The sequence below is a fragment of the Microcebus murinus genome, chromosome 14, assembly GCF_040939455.1.
Source record: "Microcebus murinus isolate Inina chromosome 14, M.murinus_Inina_mat1.0, whole genome shotgun sequence".
Classification (NCBI taxonomy): domain Eukaryota; kingdom Metazoa; phylum Chordata; class Mammalia; order Primates; family Cheirogaleidae; genus Microcebus; species Microcebus murinus.
Genome location: NC_134117.1, coordinates 70,880,001 through 70,897,500, shown reverse-complemented (window position 1 = coordinate 70,897,500; position 17,500 = coordinate 70,880,001). Strand labels below are relative to the sequence as shown.

General features: G+C 54.3%; 1 protein-coding gene across 1 annotated transcript in view; it reads right to left on the bottom strand.

Annotated features, from left to right (window-relative positions):
* LOC105860093 (dorsal root ganglia homeobox protein) overlaps positions 1-17,500 on the bottom strand; it is a 26,163-nt gene that overhangs the window by 1,763 nt on the left and 6,900 nt on the right. The window contains exons 4-5 of the mRNA XM_012744545.2: positions 16,088-16,266; positions 15,892-16,004 (exon numbers count right to left, since the gene is read on the bottom strand). Coding sequence (XP_012599999.1) covers positions 15,892-16,004; positions 16,088-16,266 — 292 coding nt within the window. The remainder of the gene's footprint in view (positions 1-15,891; positions 16,005-16,087; positions 16,267-17,500) is intronic.

Genomic DNA, 17,500 nt, shown 5'->3' with positions numbered 1-17,500 from the left:
CGGCAGCAGTGAGAGGCCAGGCACGCACGCGCGGCGGCGTTCGGGTTCTGCGGGTTCTGCGCGCTGGCCCGCGCCTGCTCGCCCGCTGGCTTCTAGCCTGGGTGCGGCCGGTCAGCCCCAGGTCCCGCCGCTCCGCTTCCCCTGTGGCTCTTAGGCAGGCAGAGCCACACGCTGACTCCGGTGTGTTTAGACGTGCCTGGGGGGTCGCAGTGTTTGCTGGGAATGATGTCTGTGTTAGCCCCACGCCTGTCTCCCCGCCAAGTCCCCTCCCAAGTGGCGCTCAGAAGTGAGCAGCACACCCCCCCACAGTGTGAAGAGAGCAGATTAAGAATGCTGGTTCCCAATTTGTATTTTCTTCTCTGTGCCTGTTTAGAACTTTTCTTGGTTTTACAATGAACATGAATTTCTTTTAAACTTAGAAACATAACTTTAATTTTAAATGAATGTTAAAAAGAGGAAAGGCTAAAGATGGCTCCTCGGCGTGTCTGAGTGGGGCTTCGGGGTGGGGAGCCCAAAGCCGCACATGTGCCGAAGGCCAGAGGAGAGCTTGGCAGGGCGCGGGGGTCCCGGGACCGGAAGGAGCCACGGCCCACAGGCTCCACCTGTGCTAACCAGGTTCTTGCCTCTGGCCGAGGTCTTGCTCCAGTGCACGCACCCAATGGTGAGTTGAACGCTCTGAGACTCGGTGGTGACTGTGCAGCCTGCCAGACACAGTAGTGACAGAGCCTCCTTGCCCTGGAGCCTGTACCTGCCAGGACTTGCCTGCCGTGGCCCACGAGAGCAACTCGCAGCTGTGCTGCCGGCCCTCAGGACCAGACTCGCAGATCGAGAGACATAAACGGACTCACAGAACCAGGGCTGCGGCAGGGAGAGAGGTCGGTACCCCTGGCCCAGCTCCCCTCCCGCCCCGCACATACACACGACACCAGGTTGACAGGGAAACGGAGGACTAGGTGAAGCTAAGGACCCTGGAGTTAAAGCCTGTAAAGAATACACACAAAGTGGAACATTATCCTGCCTCAAAAAGAAGGGAATTCTGACACGTGCTGCGACATGGGTGAAGCTCAAGGACATTGCGCTGCGTAGGATAAGCCAGCGAGTATACAAAAGAACAAATACCATGCGATTCCACTTCCGTGAGGGACCCAGAGCAGTCGGATTCAGAGACAGGAAGGGGACGGTGGTGGCCAGGCCGGGAGAAGGGTGCAGTTTCGGTTTTGCAAGCCGAAAGAGTTCGGGAGACTGGTCGTGTAGCAGTGGGAATGTATTTAACACGGCTGAATCGTACACGTAAAAACAGTTAAGATGGGAAGATTTATGTTAGGTGTGTTTTACCATAATTAAAAAGAAAATAAAACCATGTTTTAAAAAACTATGGGCCAACTGTTGAGGGCGAAGTGATGAGAGGAGATGAGCCCGCACAAGGCTGCCCGCCAGGGAGGCGCTCCAGCCCAGGCCACCCACCTGCACCCAGCCTCACACTGTGTGACACTGACGCCCTGCCCCACCCCGCCGCACCTTTGGCGGTGCTCACACCTCCCTCCCGCCCATGCCTGTCCGTCCCCGCACAGGCCGACGCTGAGAGCTCGCGGGCCAGCAGGCCCTCCGGCCCCAGCCGCACGGACGTCTGAGCAGGCACGGGCAGGAACGCGACAAAAGGGCCACGGGCAGTCTGGGGGAGGCCTGGGGTGCCTGAGGGGCTTCCCGTTGCCCTGGCGCACCTGGATGAGGACACGAAGACGCACTCCTCCAGGCTGGAGACACAGGTGAGACAGAGAGGCCGTCTGTGCAAGAAACAAGATCAAAAGCTAACGGGAGACAAATCTACCGAGAGGATCAACAGGGAAACGTGTGACGTCCGCGATCTGTCCCAAGGGCTCACCTGCACAAAGGGGGACGTGACCCCACAGCAGAGCGTGTGGTCAGCACAGCTTTATCGTGAGCGCCCTGTGAAAAAGGAGGGTAAAGTCCTTCTCCCCTCTCTGATGGTAAGACCCTGCCTCAGTCTCCCATCAACAGTCACCTCTGTCACCTCCTTAAGGAGTAAAGGAGCGAGATAGAAACTACAGTGAGCTGGGCGCATACACAATACACATATTAACTTAAACTGCCCAACAACCAGCATCTCCCTTAAATCTTATAACCACATTTTAGCAAAGAAAAAATGATTTCCACAAATAGAATCCTTATAAAACTAACCCTTGAGGCTGGGCGCAATGGCTCACACTTGTAATCCTAGCACTCTGGGAGGCCGAGGCAGAAGGATCGTTTGAACTCAGGAGTTCAAGACCAGCCTGAGCAAGAATGAGACCCTCTCTACTAAAATAGAAAAAAATTAACTAGTCAACTAAAAATAGAAACAAAAAATCAGCTGGGCGTGGTGGCGCATGCCTGTAGTCCCAGCTACTCGGGAGGCTGAGGCAGGAGGATTGCTTGAGCCCAGGAGTTTGAGGTTGCTGTGAGCTAGAGTAATGCCACGAAACTCACTCTAGCCTGGATGACAAAGCGAGACTCTACCTCAAGGAAAAAAAAAAAAACCAACCCTTGATTTCCCGGAGATCTTATAGCACCAACAGATCACCAGGTATCTCCATATGCCGCCTGCCCAGGCAACTTCATGGACCCAAAACACTGCTGAGAACCCAAAGTGACAAAACGGAGCTTGTGTCCCCTGCGGTTCCCAGTGTGGCTCACTCACAAACAGGCACTAAGTGAAATCCAGACCCCAAAGCCCACGCCCTTTGTGCGTGGAAAGCACGCCAAGGCCCTCGCCGATGCTTAAAGCTTCTTCCGTGTGCATTTCCACCGTGAGCCGTCGGACCGAGCCGACTGCCACAGACCAGAAAGAGTGCGGCTGCCGAGGGCAGACACGTGGCAGGGAGCACTGAGAAAAGAGGCGAAACTGTATAACACAGCCAAAAACTCAAAATGCACCTGGAGCCAGCTAGAGCTGTGGCCACAAAGCGGCACCTCGGGGTCGCCACAGCGCTCAGAGGAGGGTCTGGAGTCGCAGGAGAGGTTGACAGGGCTTGGCAGTCTCCGGACGCGGCGCTGGCACGAGCGAGGCTCAGCACCCCTCTGCACCACACCAGGGAGGTGAGAACACACCTGGGAAACGTCCACCCCAAACCCAGCCGTCCTTATGGAAATCCTGTCGACTGGGCGGCAGCAGGGTGTCCCTGGGCCAGAGAGCCAGTGCTGCCTAAGAGACCGAGAGGTGGCTCTGAGCTCGACCGCGGCCGGCCACCTCCGCCCCGCACGCCTGCCCGCGCACCGCCCGCGAGGCGCCTGGCGGGCGCTACGTCCTCGGGCATTACCTCCACAACCCCATACGCATTCAAGGCAACGCTGAGCCATAATTCACAGTTACTCCAATTTCCCATTCGAGTCAACGACAGGCTGAGGAACCCAACTTGTCCCCAGAGAGTCCCCAGGGATCCAGAGCCACCGTGGGCCCCGCAGCAACGTGCGTGTTCTCGCGGTGGCCATCGCCGGCTGCCCACCCGCCCCGTCGTGGGCACAGTTTCTGCACTTTCGCACAGCTTGTTCCCCAGTGAAATTTCCCGTCTGACCAAAACATAGAGTAATTTATTCTGCCAAGAGAATTTTGAGGACTAAGCCAAACAGAAGTCCCATTTCTTAACTACTAGATTTTCAGACTTGGGGCTCTAGAAGGGAGTAGCAGAGTATTTTCTGGTTTTGCTTTTGTTTTTTTAATCTACCAAAAAGCTCTCATCATGAATGGGCTAAACATTAAATTAGCTACAAAGGACGCCATAACAGTGTGGCACATAGCAATGAAAAACTGTGAATAGCCTAATGGCCCAATAATAGGGAATTGGCTGAATAGTCATAGTTATAGTCACCCATATAGTACACACTGCAACTATGACAAAATTGTAGGAGTATCTTTAGTGCCATGAAAAAAGACACTTTTCAAATATTAAGTTTAAAAAACAGGTTAAGAAACAGCAAGTCAACACGATCCCATTTGGGTACACGTGTACAGATTCATTTTGTGTGTCCCCCCAACCAAAAAAAAATTCAGATATTGGCCAGGCGTGGTGGCTCATGCCTTGTAATCCTAGCACTGTGGGAGTCTGAGACAGGAGGATCGCTTGAACTCAGGAGTTTGAGGCCAGCCTGAGAAAGAGCAAAACTCCTTACTAAAAACAGAAAATTTACTCTCTACTAAAAATAGAAAAAATTAGCCAGGTATGGTGGTGCATGCCTGTAGTCCCAGCTACTCGGGAGGCTGAGGCTGGAGGATGGCTTGAGCCCAGGAGTCAGAGGTTGCTGTGAGCTACATCATGAGCTGACATCATGGCACTCTAGCCCAGGCAACATAGCAAGACTGTCTCAAAAAAAAAAAAAAAAAAAAAAAATTCATATGTTGAAATCCTAACCCCCAAGATGATGATATTGGGAGGTGGGGCTTTTGGAAGATGATTAAGCCATGAGGGCAGAGCTGTCATGGATTAGTGCCTTTATAAAAGAGACCCAGACTTGCCCTGTTTCTGCTACCATATGAAGACACAGCAAGAAGTCAGTCATCTATAAACCAGAGAGCAGCCCTCACCAGACACCAAATCTGCTAGCACCTGATCTTGTACTTTCCAGCCTCCAGAACTGCAAGAAATAAATGTCCATTGTTTATAAACCACTAGGTTTATGGTATTGTGTCATGGCAGCCCAAACAGACTAAAATATATATATAATATATACATATATGCACATAGTGTATATGTGTATATGTACATCCATATACCATATCAATTTGGGATCATATGTGTATATATACATATAAAAATTTATTTAAAAATAGAAAATATTTATAAATTTTAATTTATAAATAAGTTACAAAATATGTTTATTAAAGATATATGCAAATAAATATATATTTATAAATGGTAAAAAAGATATTCCAATACCAAAATATTCATAGTGGTTGATTCTTGATGTTAAGGTTATGATTTTTTTATTTGTGTTTATTGTATTTTCTAATTTCTAAACTGCCTAGGTATTACCCTCATACAAAGGGTGTCCTTTTTGTGATCTGTGATTTCTGTCTCCTCTTCCTCAGACGAAAGGGACACATGATCTCCTTTGGAGCAGAGTCCCGCTGAGGTCGCCGAGGAGCAAAGGCTCCGTCCCCAGCACCCGGTGCAGGACGGCCACGGCCTCGGTCCGCACTGGCGGTGCTGGCGGCAAACTCGGAGCTGAGGGCACGTGCAAGTCACCAGGAGCGCTCCGTCTCTCTCCTTCTGTGCGGACCGAAGTCCTGAGCCCTTCACGTGGCTCTGACCAGCTCCAGCTGTGAGCCCCACAGGCCTCGGCTCCAGCCCTCTAGCCCAGCCAACTTGCACATCACCAAAATCTACTCCAGAGCCATCTGGTCCTTAAATGCAGCCTGAGGATTGTTGTGTTTGGAGAACATACAACCTCCTGGACGCTAAATTAAAACACACAATTAGATTTCCATTAAGTTACAGCGAATTCTGCTGAATTGATCTAATCGGCCTCCATCCCTATATGACATCATGCTCTAAAGGCTTGGCCTGAACATAAATACTTAATGTAATAAATACAGTCTGAAATATTTGATCTCCTTGGCAGTTTAATTGATCTACTACCGAGACTGACAGGAAAAAATTAAGTTAGTTCTGTCTGGTCTCTGCCAGTAGCACATTTTCATCACAGAGGTCCGTGAGCTCCACGCTGGTGACCAGGAGGGTGACAAGGAGGGAGCATGCCGCTTTCTTGTCGCGTGCTTAGGCGAAGGGGCACAGGCGAGCAAGGCAATGAGTACCTGGGCTTATGAGACAGCTAACACAAATGCCATAGTTCACTTCTTTTTGCTTTGCAGTGAAATGAATGAAGGAACGTATTTTGTGAGTCGCAACACCAGTTCCTTGCCCTTCACACAGGAGTTTAAGCGGGAATGTTGTAGATGCCCACAACATCGACACACAGTTTTAGCCGCTGTGGCTAAGTAGGGCCTCCAATAATCAAATGCACAAGGCCACATCCACACCCGGACACGTCGTCCCTACCATGGAACTCCTGAAGTACCTTCCCCTCCTGTTTTCTGGGTTTTCATTGCCTTCGCCATGAGCTGTGTTTGCTTTTCTGCCAACCTCTGATCCCAAATTTGCTGCACACCCACCCCATGCCCATGCCCCTGTCCCATTTAGGTACAAAGTTAATGCTCAGTGACTACTTGGGGAAAGGACAAAGGGAAGAAAAATCTGTCTGTCTTGCCTGAGGTGGCACATTCTAGTCCTCAAAACTGCCATCTCCTTGGTTCTAAGCTTTCTCAACACCCCGTGAAAAGAAAAACTGTGATCATAACAAGGTTATCCAACCTGATTAATGTCCAAATCCCTGGGCTAATTTTGCAGTGTCTTTGGGTGGAATTGACCCTAAGTCCCACCCCTCTCTTAATTTCACTTAACATATGCAAGTTCACTGTCTCAACAATTACATATTCACTCAACGAACACTCACTGACAGGAGCCAACTTAGCTGACCCTCCTGGCAAGAGCCTTGTGCTGTGAGGCCATCTCAGGGCTAGTGCAGGTGTCCTATTTCTGCTTGGATGCCTTTGCAGAAATAATAATAGCAACGCCCAGATCCAAGGACCCCCAGCACAGCCAGGGATGTGTGTTCTGGGCAGCCAAATGCCAATTCACATGATCCTCCCTCCTTCCAGGGCAGCCAGAGTTCTGCTCGGGTGGCTGCTTCTGCTGCTGCCTCTGGCCCCAGCCAGAAGCCTTCTGCTCAGCTCCCCGCACTCCAGGGCCCCACTGATTGGCAGGAAGGCCAAACCCGTCAGCACCCATAGCAAATGGCTTCTGGAAAGTGAATTGCAGCTTTTCAAGACAGAGGATGAAAGCAGGTGCCTGTCAAAGGAACAGAATCAATACGGGGCATGTGGGCTGGGAGGGGGTACACCTGGGTCCCTGACTTGTCCTCCTCTGACATTCATGCTGTGTGACCTTGCGCAGTCCTAGCTCTTCTCCATGCCCCAGTCTTCCCACTGTGCCCTGGAGAAGCAGTGGTAACATGCTCATTAAAGAGAGTCCTTACAAATCCTAAGTGCTGGATTCCCCAGCCCTGTCTTCCTCACATCAGCTAGGCATGGAGGGGCAGGGCTGGCCCAGCTGTTTTCCTCATGAGCAATGACCATGCTCTGTCCCCTCAGGTCCCCTGCTCCCCAAACACCCGTGCCCTCAGAAACAAGCCAGTGTCCCTGGAGGCTTGTGCTCTTCTCCTGCAGCACCGTGTGCTGCCCACACACCTTGGACTTCAGTGACTCACCCTGGAGGCCGGAGCCTCTCCCACCAGACAGCAGATGCCTGCAGAAACACAACCGTCTGTCCCAAGCTCTCAGCAGATTCCAGTGACCTCTCAGCCTCTAAATCATGACCCTAACAACAATCACCAGCATGACTTGGATGTACCAGGCACAGATACACGGCCACCACCAGGTGTGGCCATTGCCCTCCTCGGTTCACAGGGGAGGAGCCTGAGGTCTGCCCCAAGGTGACCCAGTGTTGAGAGGGGTTAGCACCGCCAGGCTCCGACCGCGTCATGCCTTCTCTCTTCCCCTCTCCCTGCTCAGCTCCTGGCTTCCTTCAAGCCCAGTTCAGGCCTGTCCTCTGCAAAGCCTTCCTCACTCCCACAGCGAAAGATCCCCCTCTCCTCCGGGCATCCCGCACTGGGCATGCCCTTGTTATCTCAACAAGAGCACGTGAAGGGGCCACCTGAGTTAGGGTTCTTCATCGGCCGGGCGCCCCCTCCAAGCCCACCCCCAGCCTGCCAGCCCCTCAGGGTCAGGAGAGCCTAACTCATTTCCTCATGCTCAGCCCCTGGCTTGGAGTGTAGCAAAGGATGGGTGCTGGGTGGGTGCTGATGAAGACCAGGAGAGCCCTGAGGTTTCTGGAGGCCAGCAGGTGGCCAAGAGTGCAGGGCCAGGGCCGAGATCCCCAGTCTCCTAAGGGAGGCCCTCCCTCCAGGCTCAAAGCAGCACGACCTCCTTGACTCCTTTTCCCAAAGTGCAGCGCGCTGTACTCTGCACCGGACTCTGTGCTGAAGCAAAGGGAGGTGGCTCAGAAGGATCTAGAGGTGCACTGGATATGGTCAGTGCCTTTAACATGCATATATCAGGACTGGAAGTAAGGGGGTCAAAAACAAACACTCAACTCATGTCACGAGGCCAGAGAATCCTTGATCCCTGCAGCAGTTGGCCTCTAAAGACAGCTTCCGATGGACCACACCCCCCAGTGTGCACGCCCAGTGTGACTCCACCTGAGTCTGGGCTGGCCCTGTGAGTGGCTTTCAACAGAACGCTGCTGCAGCAACACTGTGCCCGTTCTGGGTGTAAGCCTTAAGAAGGCCTGGCATCCTTTTTTTACACTCTTAAGACAAACTGCCATCCAAGCCCACCACAAGTTAGCCATGTGGAGAAAGAGAGAGAGCTCCCGGCCTCCCAGCATCCCTGTCGAGGCACCAAACTCATAGGTGACATCATCGTGTATGTGCCAGACCTAGGGGCCATGACTGCAAGCTTGGGAGACCCCAGGCAAAAGCAGCAGCAGAACAGCCCAGTAGAGCCCAGTCAATCCTCAGGACCATGAGAGACAAGGAAACAGTTGCTGTTTTATCATACTAAGTTTTGGGGCAACCATGATTAAGTAAAACCATGCCAAAACCTGGAATGGAGATTATAAGAAAGAAAATCACAGCCAATCTCCTCATGATCATAGATGCAACACCATAAAGAAAATATTAGCAAACCAAATGCAGTAATATAGAAAAAGGAAAACAAGCCACATCTAATTTGTGCACTTGTTTTAACAGTTGTTTTAACATTAAAAAGTCAACCAATAAAATTCAGGGTATTCATACATTGAGAAAGAAAAATTGTGCAATCATCTCAACAGCTACAGAAAAAGTATTTGATAAAATTCAACATTCATATTCGTGATTTTTAAAATAATAATTAAAATAAAACTCTTAAAAATTAAGAAGAAAATATTAATATCTTCACCTGCTAAAGGGTATATTTAAAAAATAAAAAAGGCAGCAAACACAGCTGTGAAACCTTGAGAGCTTCCCCACGAGATGGAAGGTAAGGACAGGTCACGAGGACCGTGGAGTGTACGATTCTCCTCATGTGACGTGTCCACAACGGCACTCAAAAAATGACTACAATCTACAGAGACAGGGAGTAGATTCAGGGTTCCCGTGGCCTGAACAAGTTAGGGGAGTGACTGCTAATGGGTGTGGGGTAAAAACAAAAGTTCTGAAATTGATTGTAATGATAGTTGTACAGCTTGGTGAATAAACTAAAATTCATTGAATTATACTCTTGTCTGGATGAATTCTATGGAGTGTGAATTATATCTCATTAAAGCTGTTGTTTAAAAAATGGTATAAAGCCAGGATGCCTGTTACTACCACTTCTATTCAATACCGTATGAGAGGTTCTAGCCACTAATATAAGACAAGAAAAAGAAATTATAAGATTGGAACGGAAGAGACAGACTGTCTTTATTTACAGATGACCTGCTCATGTACATAGAATATCATAAAGAATCTATGACTAAACCTAATTATGTGGATAAATCTTGTAAACATAATGCTGAGACACAAAAAATACATACTGCATGCTTCAATTTATATATATATACACACACTGTATATTTCTTGTATGTGTGTACACTGTGTATATATGTGTGTGTAAACTACAGGCTGAGCATCCCAACTCTGAAAATCTGAAATAAATTCAAAATGCTCAAACCCAAAGCTTTCTGAATATCAACACGACGCTTAAACGAAATGCTCACTGAAGCCTCTTAGATTTCAGATTTTCAGGCTTGGGATGCTCAGCCTGTAGATATAATGTAAATATTTACAAATGTCTTTTCTAAAAAGCCTGAAATCAGAAGGGCATCCCAAGCATTTTGGATAAGCACTCAACCCGTACAGTGTTTCAGAACCTCAGCACAGTGGTGTCCTTCAGGGGAGGAAAAGCCACCTGGGTGGAACAGGCACATGGGGTACAAGCCAGGTGGTAGCAGAGCGGCTTAAAATCATTCAACAAGTTCTAGAGGCGTGTTTTGTGAATTTTTCTAATGAATATTCTATTTCACAATAAAACCATTATAAAAATTATCTTTAAACATTTTTGAAACATTTAAAATGACAACCAAAGGGAAAAGTCATTAAGGAGGAATAGGGGAAGACACTCTCGGGGCGCAGAGCAGGCGGCCTCTGGCTCCGCGTCGCCTCGCGGGCGAATGCTTACGGCCAGGGCCGCTCTCAGAGCTGGGCGCCGTGGCCTGGCCTGAGAGCCTGGCCTGAACCAGGGAGGGCGCGCTCCTGGCTAACGAGGGGCCTCGCCCCGGGAAGGCCGCGGCCAGACCCTCCTAGGACTGCCTCTGTCTGCCACCCTGCCCACCGCCTGCCCTCGTCCTCATGTACCCGCTGCGGCCAGACTGACACTCCAGTGGAGCACCACTGCAGGCTGGGCCCTGTGACGCCACGACCTACAGCTTCTCCTTCAGGCCCACAGCCTCCACGGGCTCGCCTGGGCGATGGAGCCAGGCTCCAGCCCAAACCTGCCTGCCTCCACACCCCTCCCAGCCGGAGCCTCACCCAGGACCGGCCGGGGCCATCTCGGGTTCCCAGGGGATGAGAGGCGAGGGAGGAAGGGGCCCCTGCTCTTCTCTCACCTCGGGCTGACCCCAGGGAGCTGCAGCAGGGACGGAGGGCCCACATGCCCACTGGGCCCCTTGGGAAGGCCAGCTGTGATGGCACTGCCCAGTGCAGCGGAGCGGCTGTGTCCCCCGAGGTGTGAGCACAGGGTGGGAAGCTCTCCCCTGGCAGCCGCAAATATTTTCCGCTTCATGCCCCACTCTGCGGGGCGGGGGTCAGAGGCGGCCCAGCTAAGCGCCCCAGGGCCGGCGCCTCCCCGGCTCACGGTGCTCTCCTGCGCCTAGCCGCACCCGCCCGGCCCATGGCCAGCACTTCCCCGGAACAAACCCAAGCGCCTCCCTGCCCATTAATAACCTCCTCTGCATTAATGAATTGTGGATGCAAGTCTGGCCATTAAGACAGTCCAGGAAAATTCTTTGTGTTTTGTTGCTTTTCCCCTGGACAGCCGTTATTGTCATGCAAATCCTCATTGACAAGGGTAGGGTCTGCTGCCCTCTTTTTTGAGAGCTTCCAGGGAACATCGCATACTGAAACAAGCCTGCCTGGCGAGGCCCAGTCTTCTCTGCCCATCCCAGAGTGCGAGGCACAGCAGCCCTGAGGCCCCAGGGAGCCCTGGCCAGGAGTCCAGCAAAGGACATCCCAGCATTGTCAAAAACTGGAATGTAGGGGAGGGGTTACAAGGAAAGGGTGAATTTTGGCAGCAATAAAATTTAGAGAAATGGGAGATGTAGACGTTTTACTGGGCCCTTTAAAGTGGAGTGGGATGCAGGGACCACAGCTAGAGATGAAAGTGGCAGACTCCGGTCAGCGGCAGACAGGGAACGACAGCGCGCTGCCCCCACCTGCCAAGCAGCGCTCTGAGGGCCTCGTGCTCCCTCCCTGCAGCCTCACAAATCCAGTCCTATTGTGACCGAGGCCCCACTCTGCAGATGAGCAGGCGGCAGTGCAGGGCTTCAGCGACCTGCTCAAGACTCACGTGGCTAAGGATGGGAGGACGGCCCCACTGGGCGGGCCTCTGCTTTGACCCGCCGCCTCCCCCCTCTCCCGCGGGCGCCTCTTGCTCAGGGAGCATTCCAAGACCATTCCTGTTTCAGAAAACTTCCAAAGCCAAGGAATGTCCAGCTGGGTGAACACCCATAAAGCTGCTTTAGAGGACCTAAGAACATCGAGGGTCCCCACTCGAGGAAGTCAACAAACTCCACAACCCCTAAGCTAGCTCGCGAACTCTCCCAGAGCCTCTGTCGATACGGAGGAGACAAGGGCTTCACGTCCGCCCGACCAGCCTAGCACCAAAAGCCCAGGACGCTCAGCCAGAGCTCTCCAACGTGTAGCTGTGCACGGCACTCTCCAGTGGGGGCTCCACTTGCTCGCTGGCAAAACTGGTCTTGCCCTGGAGCACTGGCGCCCTGTGTTGGCCTCACACCCTGGCAGGTGCCGGTGCAATGCAGGCCAGCCACGACTTGGCTCCAAGGTCACAGGGAGGATCCGCGCACCCGGGAAGTATCAGGGGCTGGGCCAGAACCTCTGTGGCCTACCCAGAGACATTTGGGGTCTTCGGTCCGGGCCTGTATGATCCCAGTGAGACCAAAGCCTGGGGAAGCAGACCAATGTTGCTTTGGGTCTGGGAGCTGAAATCAGCTTTGATTCATTTCCTCTGGGTCTGCTGCAAGTTGCCGCAGGCCTAGAGAGGTGGGCTGGGATCTCTGGGCTAGAAGGAGCCCGGGTCTCTGGTGGCCCTTGGTGAGTCCAAACCCCTCCACAGTGGACTCATAGCTGTCCTCATTTGCTGGGGAGAAGCACGGGGTGGTCCAAGGCTGCTCATCGTGCCCCTACAGGTGCTCATCCGAGGCAGCAAATGAACACCCGGTGTCTGAAGACGCCAGGCAAGGACGGAGGCACAGCAGGATCCTGGAGAGCACCCTCAACCTCAGAGGGGACACTGGCTGAACAAGTGACGGTGAGCAAGCACCTTCCCTTCCCTGAGCCTCAGTTTCCCGTTTGTGAGAAGAGCCCCGTCAGGCACCTACAGTACCGGCAGTGCCTTCCGGCCAGCAGAGGTGTCGCCTAGCTGGCCAGTGGCCCCTGGGAAGCAGAGTGAGGCCTGAGAAAAGGAGAGTTGTCCCAGACAGCAGCTCTGCCCAGCCACCTCTGGGGTGCAGGGGAAGTGAGGAAGATGGGCTCACAGCCCAGAGCTCCTAGCACTGAGCCAGGCCCTAAAATATTGGGGTCACCCCTTTCCCAGGCTTAGACTGGACTACATGCTTAATTTCTGCAGCCTGTGACGTGTGGAAGGACAGGACTGGGCTGCAAGGGTCGGAAAGCTGTCCTGGCCCCAAACCACTCAACACGTGTTCCAAAATCAGTCAAGCATTGAACCCTGGGAGTGCTTAGAAGCTGGCTGTGCAGTAGAACACACCTGTCACCCAGGGTCATGGGGCAGAGTCCCCAAGCCCACCTCCGAGGCCACCAAGCCTACCTGGATTAGCACAGGCTGCGCTGACTCCGAGGGAGCCCCAGGGCCTGGCAGCTCAGATACTGCACTTCCAGAAGCGCCCCCACGGTGAGGCCAGGCGCCTCTAGAATGCACCGCGGCCCGACCCGCACCGGCCTCTGTCCCATGCAAGCCCAGCTCCGCTCACTCGCTGAGTCCTCGCACGACGCTGACCGCACGGCCGTGAGAGCTAAACAAGGCCGACAGAAGACGCCTGGCAGAGCACAGAAGAGGTTTTCATAGCTGCTCATCTGCCTCCTTTCCAACACGACTTAGCCCATCAGAGAGTGGAAAGCCACTGCTCAGGGAGGTCAGGGGTCGGGTGGAATGGCCGGCGGGCGGAGGGGCGGCGGGCGGAGGCGTCAGAGGAGCCGGGAGGAGAGCGGTGCTGGGGTGGGGCTGGGAGGGCGTGTGCATGCAGAGATGGGAGGGGCGGCAGAAGAGCCCCGCACAGCAGTGGGGGTCACGACACGTCAGCCCCAGCAGGTCTGACCAAGGGTGTGTCCGTTTGGCCCAAAGACCTGGAGGCAACATGTAAAACACGAGACTGAATGCCTGTGTCCCCCAAAGTCGTGTGTGGGGGTCTGGCGACAGTGCACAGAGGGGGCCTTTGGGCGAAACCGAGCTATGAGGGAGCCGTCATGGGGGCCAGTGCCCTTGTGAGGCCAGAGCTCGCGCTCCTCCTGCGGTGAGGAGGCTGCAGCCCAGAGGACAGCGCTCCACAGAACCGACTCTGCGGCACCCGGACCCCAGGCTCCTCCAGAACTGTGAGAAACACACTTTCGCCATTTGTAAGACGCTCCGTCCGTGGTACTTCGTCATAGCGGCCTGAACTACTAAGACAGGAACACTTCAAATAAAAATCCAAATTTCCAGCTACTCCTGAAAGTCCAGCCATTCTGGCGACCCGGCATCCACATTCCCCCTTGGCCGCACCAGCCAGCCTGAGCGACGGCTGCACCTGCAAGCGCCCGCAGCCCCCCGCCGCCGCCGCCGCCACCGCCCGCCTCTGCCCGCCCGAGTCTCAGGGGCTCCTCAGCACCGTCCCCCGCACAGCCGTTTCTAACGGCAGAGAAACGTGCCTTCTATCCACGCCTTTCTCGAAAGTGCGAAAATGACAAATAGACCACAAAAAGTGAGCATGAGCTCATTTGTAATAGGGGCAGAGAAGACCATGCCTACACACCCCCACTTCGCTCTCGCCCGCCTGGTGTAGGAACAGGGGTGTCGCAGGCCGACGTGCCTGTCAGCCCTGACTGTGGTCAGGGAGATGCATCTTGCGGGGGTGTGGCAGGCTGCCCAAGCAGGGCCCCCACGGTGTGCAAAGATGCGCCCAAGTTTCCCGAGCACACTGGGCTTTCTGCCTCCTCCGCGGGGCCCTGCACCCCCAGGCCGCAGGCAGCAAAGGCAGCAGCAAAGGACAGCGTGTTTCTAGCGAGGCCGGCACAGAGCAGGCTCCAGGGGGCCAGAGCCCAGCCAGAGGGATTAGGGAAGGGACAGGGGGGAGTATGGAGAGAGGAGAGAAGAGAAGGGGTAGACAGGTGTGCCTGGCCATGGAACCTCAGGCCAGGTGGCCCAGTTCAGCACCAGCCCCTCTGCCAGCCCAGCTTCTATTCTGCGTCCACCGAGCTGGGTGCAGCCCATGGCGTGGGAGACAAGAACCCAGCTTTGTCTCCCTCTCCCACGCCGCCTTGGCCTCCCTGCCCTCCCGGCCAGCAACGCAGCGCTCTGCTGTGGGCAGCGACACACCAGCCCTTCTCCACGCAGCCTGGCTCTCCTCCTCAGCCCCGCCTGGCACTCTGCACATGCTGTGCCCTACACCCTGAATGCGTGTCCCTCCTTGTTCCGGACACCCCCTAGGGGGATTCCATGTCCTCCTGCTGCCTCCAGAAACCACGTTTGCAATGCGGATTATTGCCACACCGTGTGTGTGAGAGAGAGAAAGAGAGAGAGAGGCCCAGCTGCGAGAGGGACCTTGTCCAGGGCAGACCTCCGACTCTAGCACAGGACAACCTGGGACACCCTAAGGGCACCTCTCCCACTTCTGTTGTCAAGAAGCAGCCTACCGCCTGCACCTGCACCCCACAGGCCAGCCGCGAGGGCAGCGCTAACACCGGCTCCCCAGACCCGCTCAGGCCCGGCCCCCCGCATGGCTGGAGCAGCGTGTGGGGCTGGGCACTGGGAGGCCCTGGCGGGCCCCAGGAACCCCCAAGGGACAGCCCCACGGTGCTCCCCCTCCCTGGGCCTGACGAAACGGCCCTAACGGCGCCATCCTTCAGGAGACAACAGCCACTGAGAAGAGAGCAAATCCTGGGCCACAAACCCTAATGGCTGAGCCCTGCGGCGCCAGGGCTTCCAGGGCAGCTAGCGTGCAGCCGGGCCGGAGCGGCCCTCCCCGGAGCACTGCAGGTCAGAGCCTGGGACGGTGCTGGGGGGGCAGGAACCGTGACGGTGCTCGTGTTTGAAGCACGCTCCTCCGGGCCCTGTGTCTGTCTGTCGGGAGGAGCAATGCTTAGCGACGCCCCCAGAAGTCACACAAGGCAGCGTGTGTGGAAACTGACGGCGTCTGTGGCCCTGGCTGTGACAGACAGAAGGGCGGAGCGCCGAGCCGGCCCTCGGCGGCCGCACAGTCTCCACCGCCCCACGAGGCCGCGCCGGCCATCGCTGCTGGAACTCACCTTTCAGGGAGGCCACATGGGACAAGGCCTGGGCATACGTGGCCGTGTTCAGGAGGGTCCCCGGCAAGCAGGAGGGGAAGAAAGGTCCCGTGGGCCCCACGGTTCGCCCCAGGCTGGCAAAGGAAGGAAACCACATTAAGTCCCACCGAGTCTGGGCGCTGTCCACGGCCCCAGGCCCCGGGTCCAGCGGCCTCACCTCTGCTGGGCCTCCAGCGCCTCCTTCTTGCTCCGGGCCTGGTCCCCGGGGGGCGGGGAGTTGATATTTCTCACGGGAGGTGGCGTCACCTCTGCTATGGGCTCCTTGGCTCCCGGCTCCTGCTCAGAGGCCCCTCTCTCCGTTTTCCTCCATTTAGCCCTTCGGTTCTGGAACCAAACCTGAGTCCCCGATGGAAACACACACCCAGCGACAATCAGACAGGAGGCAGGGGCCAAAACCCAAGCGCCACAGCCCCCACACCGTGCGTGCTCTCTAAACCAGCCTCAGGCCACATGCGGGTCAGAAGGTCAGCTTAGAAGGCCGTGACAGGCATTGTTAACGAATGGTAAATGACAGAAAGTATCCAAATGTATTGCCCGTAGTAAGAGCACAAGTGCTGTGAAATTCTCAATGTTGAGTTACATGAGTACATGTATTTGATGTGAAATGTATTTCCTGCGGCAGGGGGTGGGGGGTGGGAGTCATGGGCGAAGCAGCCCCTAAAATACTTCCCCAGGGCTTCTCGTCAAAATACTCGCTCTTCCAGCAGCCTTGGCCTAAGCACCCGAGTGGGTCTGGCCTCATACCTGTGATCTACCCCTGAGACTGTCTCGATACCCATAATGACAAGTTCATGGCCAGCAACCCAGAACACACACTAGAAATTACTGACTCTGGAGTCAGCCATGGTTTAGAATTCGGACTTCGGTAAATCCAGTTTAGAATCCACTGCAACCCTAGGAGGAAAGAAGTCCTAGCCCCATTTTATAGATGAGAAAATTAAGCACAAATAGGTCAATCAACTCGCCCGAGGGCATCCAGGTGTTAACCGGCAGATCCCCAATTTGAAGCCCATTGGTTTGGCTAGAGACAATGATTCCAACTGTTTGGGGGAATAACAGTGGCATTGTTACCCCCAAGCACTGTTAGGAAGATTAACATGCCCGCAAAACACTGAGCACAGTGCCTGGTGCACAGCAATCAATCACTCGGCAAACACGAGTAGACTCATCATCTCTGTCGTGCTCAGGTTAGCAGGAGGCTTGTGATTCACCTTGATCTGAGCACCTTCTTAGAGGCTGGTGTCGGATTCTTTAAGCCTTGGAAACTAAAACTGCATTTGCAGGACAGCCTCATAGAAGCAGGCAGCCTTGCTTCTGGCTCAAGGTGCTCCCAGAGGTCAGTGAAATTCTGCTGTTCTTTATCCAGCAAAACCTCTTCCCTCCTCTCCTGGGAGATAATTTCTGGCTGAAAAAAGGGCTTGACTAGACCTCCCTCCTCTTCCCTCAGGCACCTCTCCTCCTCCCTGGCTGCCTGCGCTGGCTGGGGAGCTGCCTGGGTCCGTGAGGCCGAGCCCTCTGCCAGCCCACCCTGCCTCTTACTTTTCATTCTCCTTTAACTGAGTTTCTTTCT